The following is a 13,134-nucleotide window of genomic DNA, read 5'->3' as shown; positions in this document are numbered from 1 at the left end:
ACTAGTCAAGATGACCCTTCAGCCCGTGCCGACTGGAGTCAATGAGGTACTTTTCCCACTACAAAGTCTTTGAAAATCTGGAAAGATTCATCAAAAACCAAACTAGTTTTTTAGTGACCAAATAAACAGCAATGTTCAGATCAATTACTTATTCATGTTTTAAATAAAGGTTAATGTATTATTGTATTAATATCACTCTATAACCATAATACGTTACATAGTCTATCTGTTAATTTTGGCTGTCTTTTCAAACTAAAATGGTCCCGACGTCCTCTACAGTGGACATACTGTAACATTTAAAAATTAAATTAAATTAAAAAAGTCTAAATTGCAAGATGTTATTTTAACCCTAAATAGGTAGGAAATCACAAAAAAAAGGAAATTGGAAGACACTTTTTTTTCTCGGGTCCCAGGCAGTGTTAATTTTGGCAGCTGTTTTTGAGTCTTAGTCTTTAGACGAAAATGGTAATTAGTTTTAGTCACATTTTAGTCATTTCTATCCTTCATAGTTTTAGTCTAGTTTTAGTCGACGAAAACTCAAAACGTGTTAGTCTAGTTTTAGTCGACGAAAACTCAAAACGTTTTAGTTTACTTTTAGTCGATGAAAAATTACATTTTAGTCAACTTTTAGTCAAAATGTTTTCTCTCTTTAAACCAATTCAGTTAGGCAAATACAGGTATCTGAAATTGTAATCAAGGTGACAGCATCAAGTGTTGAAATTCGTAAAGCAACATTTCACTCTCTTAACACTTTACTTGTGTAATATCTAGGGATGGGTATCATTAAGGTTTTCTACGGTACTGCTAGTCTTATCAATACTGCTTATCGATCCGGTACTTTAACGGTATTCTTGTATTTACTTTTTGTTATTTTTTAAAGGAAAAAACTAACAAATTGTTAACCGAATTAATTGCTTTATTTAAAATGTGAAATAAATTAAATATATATAATTATGTTAAAATATTGTACTGTACTTGAGTAAAATGTTGAGGTACTTGTACTTTACTGGAGTATTTAAATGTTTTGCTACTGTGTACTTCTACTCCACTACAGTTCATAGTTAAATGGTGTTCTTCTACTCCACTACATGTATTTAATACCTTTAGTTACTTTACAGATGTGGATGAATGATGTGAAATATAATCAAGTGTTAACTCAGACTTTAGTAAATTCACAAGCTACCCTGCAGTATACAGATATATAATATATCATTCAAACTAGCTGCACCTTTACCAGCTTTGAGAACACTTTAATGATCAATCATTATAAAACATATCATATATATTATTCTGAAATGGAACAATCTGCACAATCACTACTTGTACTGTCGCTACTTTAACTATATTTTGATGATCATACTTTGACTTGAGGAACTCTTCCTACACTATGGTATTTTTTTACTTAGCGACAAGATCTGAGTACTTCTCCCACCTCTGCACACCTGATGTCGTAATTGGGGCAACAGAGCTACGAGTTAAGGAAGTCGAAAATTGTGCATTTCTCCGACTGAATATGACGCCTTTTGGCCGGCTGTTTGGACAGACTACTCTACTCGTGTCAACGCGCTAACGCGAAAACATGGCAAACGAGCTTTGTCCACATCGAGCCTTGTAGTGTCTCTATACTTCTGAACGCTCCGTCCCCGGCAGATCTCTGTTGCGGCTTTCACACCAGCGCTTTTCCCTTTCTAGCTCCTAGCGAGAGCTTTTCTGGTTCAGCTCCCGTTTCCCTTTTCAGCTCCCGCTCTGTTCACACTGCCCAGAGCTGCCGAGAGATTTTCTCCCACAACAACGGGGGGGGGACTGCGTCGGGTCGACGATCGTGTTGCTTTTAATCATACGAAGCCAGATTAAATTAAATAACGACTTCTCCAACCTTATACTTTTCTCCAGAGTGCCGTGGTTCATTGTTTATTAATGTGTTTCAGCATTTACCGACCGCTGCAGTGCTGGCTGCTCTTCAACGGGAGTGTATTCTCCCGTTAGCTCCGGGTTAGCTCACACGGCTCTAAAGTATTCACTGTCTGACTGTCACACAAGCAGCTGATACATATCCCCAGTTCCCCTTAAGTGAATGTGTGTCAGTCTGAATTGACGCTGTTTGGCATCACAACGCTGTTATGAAAGTTTCTCTGGTATAACATGGGTGATGTTAGCATAGCAACCGAAGCTAAACGGACTACTTGCTAAGCCGTTTTCTCCAGGCACTTTTTACCGGCGTATTTTTCATTATGATTCTACTTGTGATAGTCGGACATGACAACCTGTACAGCCCATGTATTAATTCCATCCGATAGCTGCTATAATAACAAACCAAACGTCTGCCTGCTCTCCACAATGATCAATAACAGCGAACGGATGGTCAAAGTAAGGTTTCCTGCACGCCTCGACGTAAGAGACGTAAGAGACGTAAGCGACGCCGCGTCATAGCTCCAAAGCTCTTGCCTCTGGACCGACAACTTTTTGGAGCTGGAAGTGAACCGCATTCCGGAGCTATGACGCGCCGCCGCTGCGGTGTGAACAGGAAAAACCGGCGCTTTTCAGGCTCTAGCTCCCAGCAGGAGCTGGAAAAGCGCCGGTGTGAAAGGGGCATGTGTGCCGCTGCAGCGTGTCTGTTAGGCCCCGCCCCCCGCACACAGAGAGACAGAGAGAGATCGCTCTTCTGGAGTGAAGAGAGCGGAAATAATGATATTGCAAGTTAGAAATGTATGATGCATTTTGACAGACAAGACGGGCAATTGGGGGAAAATATGCTGCATTTTGAATGTCCGCTAGTCCACCATTAACACCTTAGTCCCGTCTCGTCTCGTTAACGAAAACTAAATATACATTTCGTCAAATTTTCGTTATCAAGAATCTATTTTTAGCTCGTTATCGTCTCGTCTTAGTCATGTAAAAAAGGTCGTTGACGAACATTTTTCGTCATAGTTTTCGTTGACGAAATTAACACTGGTCCCAGGAGGATATTTCCACTTTTCTGTGTTCTTTTTGACTGACTTTGACTTCAACCAATCAGGGACGTGTTCACTCGTTTCTGACGGTGACAGCCAATAGAAAAACTCCGAAAAGAAAAATGGGCGTGGCTTGGAACAGCTGGTGGGGGTTAGTGCAAGGCGCTTTGAGTGGAGCGGTTGGTTGGGTGGTTGATGGGGGAAACAACAACAAGCTACGCATCATGAGGGTCCCTGAAACACTGCTTTGGGCCGCTTTTCTCATACATAAGGTGAGAGAGACAGAGGGTATTTCTTCATAAACTGTTTCTCTGCACGTTTACATTGCATTGTCAGACATGGCTGGCAAAAACAGCCGTGTTTTCGGGATGTATTAGCTGCGATGCTATGCCTGTTAGCTTGCGGAGATCACCGAGGGCCCTGGAAACAGGCACATCTTTCACACTTTGAGGCAAAATTAACGAAGCAGGATTATGTATGATTCACTGCTTCATGTTTAACCACTAGAGTTTTTAATGGCCGACTGCGATTCAGTATCGATTAGCCCGACATTAGGAAAATGTTAGCCATTAACTCACATCTCTGGTAACGCGTCTGAGCATCTGGGCTGGATGGTAAAAAAAATTCTCAGCCGATTATAATGTCCTTGTAATGTCATCAAACCAACTGTACTCTAAAGTATTACCAAGTGTTTTATTCTTCTCTTGCCTGTAAGCCATTTGACATCATCTTTGTTATAATAAAACAAGTACTATGTTTTATTTACTTAAGTAGTAGCCTAAAACCACAAAGACAAATATAGATCTTATGATCCAAACTCTACTTATGTAGAAGTATAGGCATCAAAATATACAAAACCTGCAATATGTAAAAAATACTCATTATCAAGAATAGCCCATTTCAACTATTATAACTAGTGATGCATTCATACTGTATGTTTTGAAGGAGGGGCTAATCTCAAACACATAATACACTGCCAAGTGTTTTTTTCTATAATTCATCAAATGTTGGCAAATAAAGGGTGGAGTAAACATTACAACATGTGATTTCCAAAGGTATTGGAGTAGTAGTATAACGTGGCATTAATACTCCAAAGTGTACTTGAGTAAATGTTCTTAGTTACATTCCACCATTGTACAAATCCTAATGACTTTCGACAATTACAACATCTTACAATTTGACATAATGCACTTTGCCAATTTCCCACTGAGTTTAACACATGATAATTAGACAGAGCACATATCTGTTCAACTCCTGAATGCCCCTTTACTATTCACTCTCAGTTTTATCTCAAGATTTTCAGCAAAAGGCATACTTATATGTGCTGTAGGAAATACTCTACATTGTTCATGGGGATCGAAGTTAATATCTTTATAGGTGAAATTCAGACGTCTGACAGCTAAGCGCCAATTAGAAAACAGTATTTGGCAATCAGCCAATCAAATTGCAGCAGGGCAACAGTTAATCAGCCACACCTGGCATCAACTTCAGCTTCCATTGTCACAGCTTTGGGAATGCGCATTGTTGTTTAATTATATAGTTAATTAAAAGTGAGTGGGCTACCTATCTTACTCAAATTATGTTTCACCTCCAAATGTATATATTATGGCTAGTATTTAAAAAAAACTGCAATACATAAAAAACAAACTCAAATTCAAAGTGTCAACTTTAACATTCTTCATTGTTTAGAAAATACAAATAAACAGGATACATTTACAGCAATGGTTTTGAATGTAACCTTGTTACAGAACAGCAACGACAGTTCACATGGAAATAATGTTCAAGTCTATGTACTATAAAAAAATCAATTTATAAATGTTTGATGGACGTGGAGTGATGTTGTTGTCATGTTGACAGGTGGTGGGAGAGTACGGCATGGCCCATTTCAGTGACATGGGCAAGAGCAAAGGGAAGGATTACTGCATATTCTTCAACTCTCAGTGGGCCCGTCTACCTCAGGACCTCAACAAGGCAGTAAGTCACGAGCGAGCAACAAGACGTGTCTGCAGTGCCTATTCATAAAAAAAGACACTTTGTGACCTTTTATTCATGGTAAGAGTTGACCCCTAACAGAATGCGCTTAACGTTGCACCCTTTGTGTGTGTCTTAAAGTCTCGTCTTCCAATCTATGACCTGACTTCATCGGTCCTGTGCTCGCCCTCTGACGTCCCAGAGGGAGGATTCCCAAATCGCATCCCCATGGTGATGAGAGGAAACTGCACTTTCTATGAAAAGGTCAGACTGGCCCAGATTAACGGAGCCAAGGGCCTGCTCATCGTCAGCAAGGACAGACTGGTAAACATGCTTATTACTCTAAAAAGTCCCTCTGTCTCTGATATGCCACCCCTGTGCCTTATTTTGGAAAATTAATAAAAACAAATGTAAGGGTGTTACAGCTGTTTCACTCAAAAGTAAATGTTACTATGCAAAAATGAAATGTTCTCAACTTTCAAAATCATCCAACACTGACATTTGATTGACTGCTACCAAACCCTATTTCCCTTTTCTTTTCACAACGAGGAAACGAGTATTAAAAGAGGTGTAAATCACTACAAGCCTGGCCATGCCTAGAGCTGTAGCTATGCAGCTGCGAGCTAGTTAATTGTCCCGATATGAAACACAGGCATTGTAGCTGCAGTGAGAGAATAGGTAAAGATATTACTTCATTTATGCAACTTTCAAATGTGTTGTCAGTTTTGTTATTTCCGTCTTCTACTGCAACAATTTTCTACATTTTGGAGTTGCAACAATATCTTTCAAATGTACAAACATATGTGTAACTCATAGCACAATTTAAAAATCAACAAAATAGTTGACAACTGTTCGATTTTTATCTCCCTAAAATAATGTCCCATGGTGTTCCACTGAAAAGGAAGGAACTTTGCCTCTAAATCTTAAAGATGTAGCTTATTACATTGTGCATCAAGAGAACATTGCATTTGGCACTTCGGAAAACAGACATGTGTTTTTATTTTGTTTTGAATTACAGACACCCCCAGCAGGAAACAGGACTCAGTATGAAGAGATTGACATTCCTGTAGCGCTGCTCAGCTACACTGATATGCTGGAGATTATCAAGGTGAGGGGCCATTCAACAGGAGACTAAAACAAACCTGAGTGTTCAACTGTGTCCGTGTCAACTCGCCATAAACATTTTAGAGTCCGCCTCTGGAGAGACAGGAAAGTGGATCTCTGCCAAATGCTAAATAATGCATGTTTGATGAGAATCTACTAAGGAGGATTTTGTTGTGTCGAGCTTAAAAAAAGCCTCGACTAAATGTTGTTTCGAACTGCTGCAGAAATTTGGTGAAGAAAGACAGGTCGCCATGTATGCTCCCAGTGAGCCGGTGCTGGACTACAACATGGTGATCATCTTTCTGATGGCAGTGGGAACCGTTGCTATTGGAGGATACTGGGCCGGCAGCAGAGACACCAAGAAGTGAGTGAAACGATGGAGGAAACTGACATTTAATGTGGAATATTACTCATTTTGAATGCTTAAGTGGGTTACAATGTATACAGAAATAACCCAGTGGTTTTATATTTTAAGAATAGAGGGTACCCCCTTTCTTGGTTGGAACTTTTTAAATCCAAACTGGAAACTAGTAAAAAATATATTTTAAGGACAAAAAAGGTAGATGATTTTCAAAGATGATGTGGTTTGTTCTTTCCGTTACATTACATCATCACAGGATGCAGAGCTTCCTTCTTCCTGTACACATACAGCTCTTTTAATACAGACTGCTAAATATAAATCAAAGTGAAGTTACCAGGGGGGTCGTCTCCAGGGAAAATGAGTCCCAGTTCTCTTGGCAGAGAACTACGAGCATATGATTGCTCAGTCTTCTCTCTTAGTAAAGTGTGTGTTCAGTTGGTTATTTGAGGCTGTACGGGTGACTCACGGCTCGAGCCAATGAGAGTCAGTTCTTCCTGACCGAGTTGGCACGGTGACTCAGGTCACAGTCTGACGCACAGCACCACGGGCAAGAAAACTGTTTGGAGTATAAGTGTGTGTGTTGAACTAAGGAAGGAAGTAGCCCAGGCAGCCACATGGTGGTAAATATTATCTGTGCATGATGAGGTGATCATCCTGGCTGCTTTGGAAAGTCCCAACCATCAGTAAATACTGTTTAAAACTAAGAGCAAGCTATCTGTGCTGCGCTAGTCCAGTTATACTCAACTTCACCAGCCCCCAAAAAAGGAGCCATGTTTCCGCGCCACACTATTTAATGAGTTCCCGTGGGATTTTTTGTATTTTATGTAAATAAGGTGCATGAAAAAAGTCAAAATAGGGTGATGGTCTTTCAGGCTGTGCAAAGTAAAGTCAGTGAACTATCCGACTTATCTGTTTATTGTCAATTGTTTTCCAAGTTATAGTATTAGTTAGTTGGTTTGAAAATGATAAGAGAGGACTTGAGTATCCCTGCCATACCCTATTTTGTTTAATAAGCTGGAACGCGAGCAGATGAGCCTCTCGAGTTATGAGCGTCCGAAACAAGAACCTCAGGCCAGCACGCCTCTCTGAAATTGGGTTCTTTCCTGCAGACGATACATGAAGCACAAGAGGGACGACGGAGCGGAGAAGCAGGACGAGGAGACGGTCGACGTCACCCCCATCATGATCTGTGTGTTCGTGGTCATGTGTTGCAGCATGCTGGTGCTACTCTACTTTTTCTACGACAGCCTGGGTACGACAAATACACTCAAACATCAATGATGTCAACCAAAGTGATATAACTCTCAACATGCTGGTCCATACTCACTTTTTGTTAAACACATTTTTTTTCGGTCAGATCCACTTCTATGAGACTCAATTGATTTATTGCTGTGTTTCCTGCTTCACTCATTGAGGTCAGGCATGACTCAATAATGCATGAAACAGGATGTGAAGAATGTGGTCGACAATGTTTTACACATAATCGTAACTCCAGTTCCACTTAATAGTCTTTTCTCATTTTAAACCGCATCTCGCAGGCTTGTGTTGTTAATTATGACATCAGTGTAACATCTTATAGCTGATTTCATACGCACACAAATTACTTGGCTATTATTGTATTTCCAAGTTGGATAAATTGATCGCTTTGAAAACAATATAAAACCTCTCCCTAGGAGTTGTTTAAATCATTAAGAGATGTTGGGTTTGAGCAAAAATGTGTTAATAATTCCACCATTTACTGCTGCTTTGCATTTGAACTCCAGTACATTATATACTGGACACACAGCGGTGAAACTGATACACCTATTGGACTAGATTTGTCAAAGATTAAATGTATATATCATGTGTAACAATCTCCTCCTGCCTCCCCTGTTTCCTCACCCCCCAGCTATTTGGGTCATAGCCATCTTCTGTCTGGCCTCCTCTGTGGGCCTGCACAGCTGCCTGTGGCCTTTTGTCCGGAGAATCCCTTTCTGCAAGTGCAGGTGAGACTGTTCACATGAGTATGATTTCAGAATCATAGCTGACCAAAGAAGTCATGTATTATTGTATAATTTACATACAGACACATACATTTAGTAAGCTTTGTCTACACAGATTTAATTATCTTAAAACCCCTTTACACTGTTGATGTACATCTTAGATATGGCTATGTTAATTGATGTGTGGGCTGCTTACCGCTGCAGGGTCCCAGAGAACAACCTGCCATACCTGCACAAGCGGCCGCAGATCCGCATGCTGCTGCTGACGGCCTTCTGCATCGCTGTCAGCATCACCTGGATGGTGTTTCGCAATGAAGACCAGTAAGTGCAAAGATACAAAAAAATACGTGTATACAAATGATGTATTCTTAAACATTTTATTCGCTGTTGGTCTCAGTGTAAAAATCGCATGACTCTGAAGTGTGTGTACATGTTGGAGGTGCATTACATAAGGGTCTGCTGGCTGACTCAGTCTCGTGTCCTCCAGGTGGGCGTGGGTGTTACAGGACACCCTGGGGATCGCCTTCTGTCTCTACATGCTCAAAACAGTCAGACTCCCCACATTTAAGGTGAGTCAGCACTCTCATACACATAAAATATTGTTTTTAACATTTTCATTGGGTTTGTTGCGTATGTTAGTTGTAATCTCACCTGACCTTACTTTCTGTCTCTGCAGGCTTGCACCTTATTACTGTCGGTTCTTTTTATCTACGATGTTTTCTTCGTATTTATTACACCCTTCTTTACAAAGGTATGTTCTTCATTCAAGGCTATTCAAATGTCTACAGTCTGTGTTACTGTGCGTCATACTCGCGTTACCCACGGCCTTTCCTCCACAGAGCGGGGAGAGTATTATGGTGGAGGTAGCGGCCGGTCCCTCCGACTCCTCAGATCATGAAAAGGTGCGCTCGTTTTGAATGAACACAACTCCTTTGCTTCTCTCAGCTCAGAGGAAAAGTAAATGCTAATAAACAAATGTTTGTTTCCTCCAGCTCCCCATGGTGCTCAAAGTGCCGAGGTTGAACTTCTCTCCTCTGGCTCTGTGTGACCGGCCCTTCTCCCTCCTGGGCTTTGGGGATATCTTAGTACCAGGTAATTAAAAAGGAACTCAAACTGATAAAAGGTAGTTGAATATTGTAGTTTATATTGTTTATTGATCTGTTAATCTCTCTGTTTTGTTTTCTTCTCAGGTCTGCTGGTGGTTTACTGTCACAGATTTGACATTTTAACACAATCCTCCCGTATCTACTTTGTGGCCTGTACTATCGGTACGTACATAAATAAGTATTATAAGGGTTGTGATGATGGTATGGTAGTGTTAGGGAAAACCCCATTTTGATTCTGCAGGACCAGCCAAGAGAGACTATCTGTAGCTGACATTACAAGAGCCCATTTCATGTACTATCCTTCCCCAAGTTGAACAATAGGTTGCTGGAAACATGTTTCCATATATCAGATTAGCAAAGACACTTTTTAATGTCCCCTATGTTCTTACTTAATTCAAATTTCACTTTGAGCTGATAAAATGTCTGAGCAGTGCCACTAATGTCAATCACTCCTAAGACACTAAAGACCTAATTCAGATCAGAATGGGGCTTTGGAGTGAAATCTGCATGAAATCAAGTGTTGTCTGGATTTAAAATGTAAAAAATGTTGACGTTGTGTCTGCCTTCTCTCCGGTTGTAGCGTACGGCGTGGGCCTGCTGATCACCTTCGTGGCGCTGGCCGTGATGCAGATGGGTCAGCCGGCCTTGCTCTACCTGGTGCCTTGCACTCTGCTCACCAGCCTCAGTGTGGCGCTGTGGCGCAAGGAGTTGCCCCAGTTCTGGACTGGAAGTGGATTTGTGGTGAATACCAGTTTGATATGACCGCCTACTGCCGAAGAACAAAAAAACATCAACACAAAAAAAAATCTTAAGTTAAAAACATGCAGAGTAAAGTAGAATCTTAAGTTGAGTAACCCCTTTTAATAATACCATCCGTGCTTCTTTCTGTTTTACTGTCCCCTCCCTCCCATTGCTGCTCCTTGCCCTTTATTTTACTGTGGGTGTGCTGTAGTCTGCTGCTGAGGGCTCAGCTGTCTGTGAATGTCACTGCAGGTACTCCATCTGGGCTTGCTTCTCTACCATTAAACATCTTCATGTTGCTTAAGGTTCCTTTTTTGTGGTTTTTCCCTTTAGAGTAGATGTGTTTTTATTTTCTGCGTACACACATCAGGGATTAGCTTTTAGATGAAGCAAATATTGGTGGTGCTCGGTGATTTAGAAAAGCTTGTGTTATTTCTGAAATAATACGCATGTTTTTGTATGTGGGATTTTCTTTGATATGCTTCCACTTTTCTTTGTGCATATCTGGGACTTGTTATCTCTGCGTACAGGAATACCTCTGATGACATTAAGGCTCCTTTAACTGGGTGTAATAGGGTTGTGATGAAAAGCCTTAAATCTACCCGTGTACAGTGGGTTGACTGCATATTCTTTTGTTTTGTTTGTCTTATCTACGGCCTTTTCAGTCTTCTGTTACCATTACATTTAGTTTTCTGATCCACACCATTCAGCCATCTTATATAGACACTGTTTTTGTCCCCTGCAGCCTGCCATAGCGCTCGCACCGATCAACTGTACACAATCTGCAGCACCGCCGACTGAGGATCATTTGAATAAACCGGAGCCACAAACCACAGAAGAAGATGATGATGAAGACTCACCCCAATTACCGCCTCAGGAAACGGTCGGGAAAGAAGAGGGAAACAAATCTAACTGAAAGGACTTCTAGTACGGCATTTTACATTTCACTTCATATTTAATTTGTGTTTTTTTTAAATTGTGTCTCAGTTAATGGACATTGCAAGTTCAGACATTTATTTGCACTTGATGGGATCTGTGCTTTCTGAAGTCTCAGAAAAAAGACCAAAAAAACCACCCATTTACAGTCTGTACCTCCTTTTTAAAAAAGGGAATAAAAGCCACATCTGGAAGCTACACAAGCTGTTACACTAAAGACTTACATGAGGCTTTAGGCCGAACATCTTCAGGTTCCAGCTTCTTAATGTTGAGGATTTTAAGGCTTTACTGTTAATACATAAAAGTAAACTGGGTATCTTTGAACTGCTATTTGAAGGAAACAAAAAGTCATTGCAGGCTTGAAATTATACTAAGCATTTTATATTTTCTGACATTTAAAAAAAGGCAATTCAATAATCAATTGGATAAATGGCACAATAATCAATAATATAAATAATTTTTAGTTGCTACCCTTAGGTCTAAAGATCAGCTGTGACAGATTAGCACTAGCATGTTTATCGCTGACTTGTGTAAAAGTCTCCGATGTGGTAGGACCTTTAAAAGATCACGGTAGGCTCGAATGCATTTTTTCCAAAAAGCACACAAATACAAACACAAGTTAGTGTCCCTTATCCTTTCATTACATTACAAACTAAAGCAGTGATGTTTTAAAATGGGGAGCTAAGGTTGTTAACTGAGCCAAAGCTATTAGAGATTGTTGTTTTTGGTATACTTTGTTTTGCATGCTATGGTTGAGTTTTTACCCTTCATAAAAAAAAACCTGTATAATCCTAAGTGTAGACTGTATTGGTGCTGCAACAGTTAAAATGTCAACCATTGCTTTTCTGTTCCCCCTAGTAGTCTTCCATGTTGTCTTAAAAGAGTTGGTTTGGCCTTATTGAGTCTGTGTCGGGAGGAAAAGAGGAATGTGTCGAGTGTAAAAGTTGCTTTATGAAATCGAAATGATGATGTGCTGCAGTTTGACGTATGAGTTGTAAAAAGCATTTGCACAATATTTTTTTTTAATTCATGGGATGACTGAAGCTGTTGCCTCATGTCTGTATATGTTTATGTATTCTCATAAAGGGTGAACCCAAGGTGTCAATATATCCAATACTCATCATAATTTAGTTTTGGAAGTCAGAGGAGACATCACTCTGTACACGAGTATACATGTATTTCTTATCCATTTACGAGGCCTATTAAACAAGTTCAACATTCCTGTAAAGACGTTGAGGGAAGAAGTACAAATAATTTGGTCAGATGTGATGTTAGTTGTCTGGATGTGTTTTCCAGGACATCAGATTATTTATTCACCAACAGTTTGTTGTCACCAAGTGGTTTTTAAAGCCTCTGTTGAGGAATACATATAATAAAGAAACATTGTATTTGGAATTTGGTGTGTTTTTTATTGCACAATATTACAGTGGGTTTTTTCAGATTTTGAGAGGTATGTGATTTTTTAGAGATTTGTTTTTGAGACCGAAAAAGGGTTATAAAAACGTTTTGATTTTTTTTTTTTTTTTTTTTTTTTTTTTTTTAATCACAGGGTATGTGCATGCACTGATAGTGGGAGTTGGTTTTATGTTTTTGCTATACCATAATCTTTTTGTTTTTCACATGCTTTCTAATGTAGTAAAATGTAATAAGAACATGTTGAAAATGTATCGAATGTTATTTAACCAAACTATTCAGCTCAGGAGTAATTTGACTAACTACAGTCCGGATGTTTTAATGAGTGTGGAAGTGAAACGGTACTCAAGGTAACACCCTTCCCCAACCATGTATTTTGTGTGTATATGATACTTCATACTAATGAGATATTAGACATCGCCCTACCTAAAGCAAACTACTGTTAAATATATAATAGTATATAATATAAAAACTAAAAATGTATGAATAAAATGAAACTAAACTAAAATCTAAACTTATTCAAAAACAATTTTAATCTTGGTTTTGATTTGCTTCCATCAGCCAGCCTA

The 13,134-nt window shown here is 39.6% G+C and overlaps 1 protein-coding gene across 1 annotated transcript; it reads left to right on the top strand.

The window, feature by feature from the left end:
* Positions 1–3,110: 3,110 nt before the first annotated feature.
* On the top strand, positions 3,111–12,547 carry sppl2 (signal peptide peptidase-like 2). The gene is made up of 15 exons (XM_034152943.1): positions 3,111–3,223; positions 4,809–4,925; positions 5,064–5,246; positions 5,941–6,030; positions 6,251–6,390; positions 7,497–7,639; positions 8,276–8,372; positions 8,574–8,690; positions 8,857–8,938; positions 9,046–9,120; positions 9,209–9,271; positions 9,362–9,461; positions 9,560–9,637; positions 10,056–10,216; positions 10,962–12,547. Exons 1-15 carry the CDS (start codon positions 3,176–3,178, stop codon positions 11,130–11,132), a joined length of 1,665 nt encoding a protein of 554 aa, XP_034008834.1. The 5' UTR covers positions 3,111–3,175; the 3' UTR covers positions 11,133–12,547.
* The last annotated feature ends 587 nt before the right edge of the window (positions 12,548–13,134 follow it).

This window comes from Trematomus bernacchii, unplaced genomic scaffold, assembly GCF_902827165.1.
Source record: "Trematomus bernacchii unplaced genomic scaffold, fTreBer1.1, whole genome shotgun sequence".
In the NCBI taxonomy this organism is placed as follows: domain Eukaryota; kingdom Metazoa; phylum Chordata; class Actinopteri; order Perciformes; family Nototheniidae; genus Trematomus; species Trematomus bernacchii.
The sequence above is the reverse complement of the archived record's forward strand: the minus strand, read 5'-3'. Positions and strand labels throughout refer to the sequence as shown.

What these genes read in the sequence shown, in the direction of transcription:
- sppl2 (XM_034152943.1), top strand. Translation starts at nt 3,176, where the DNA reads ATGAGGGTCCCTGAAACACTGCTTTGGGCCGCTTTTCTCATACATAAG. An exon ending in CTTTTTCTACGACAGCCTGG is followed by an intron (nt 7,640 to 8,275) that starts GTACGACAAATA and finishes CTCACCCCCCAG; the next exon opens with CTATTTGGGTCATAGCCATC. An exon ending in TCAGACTCCCCACATTTAAG is followed by an intron (nt 8,939 to 9,045) that starts GTGAGTCAGCAC and finishes CTGTCTCTGCAG; the next exon opens with GCTTGCACCTTATTACTGTC.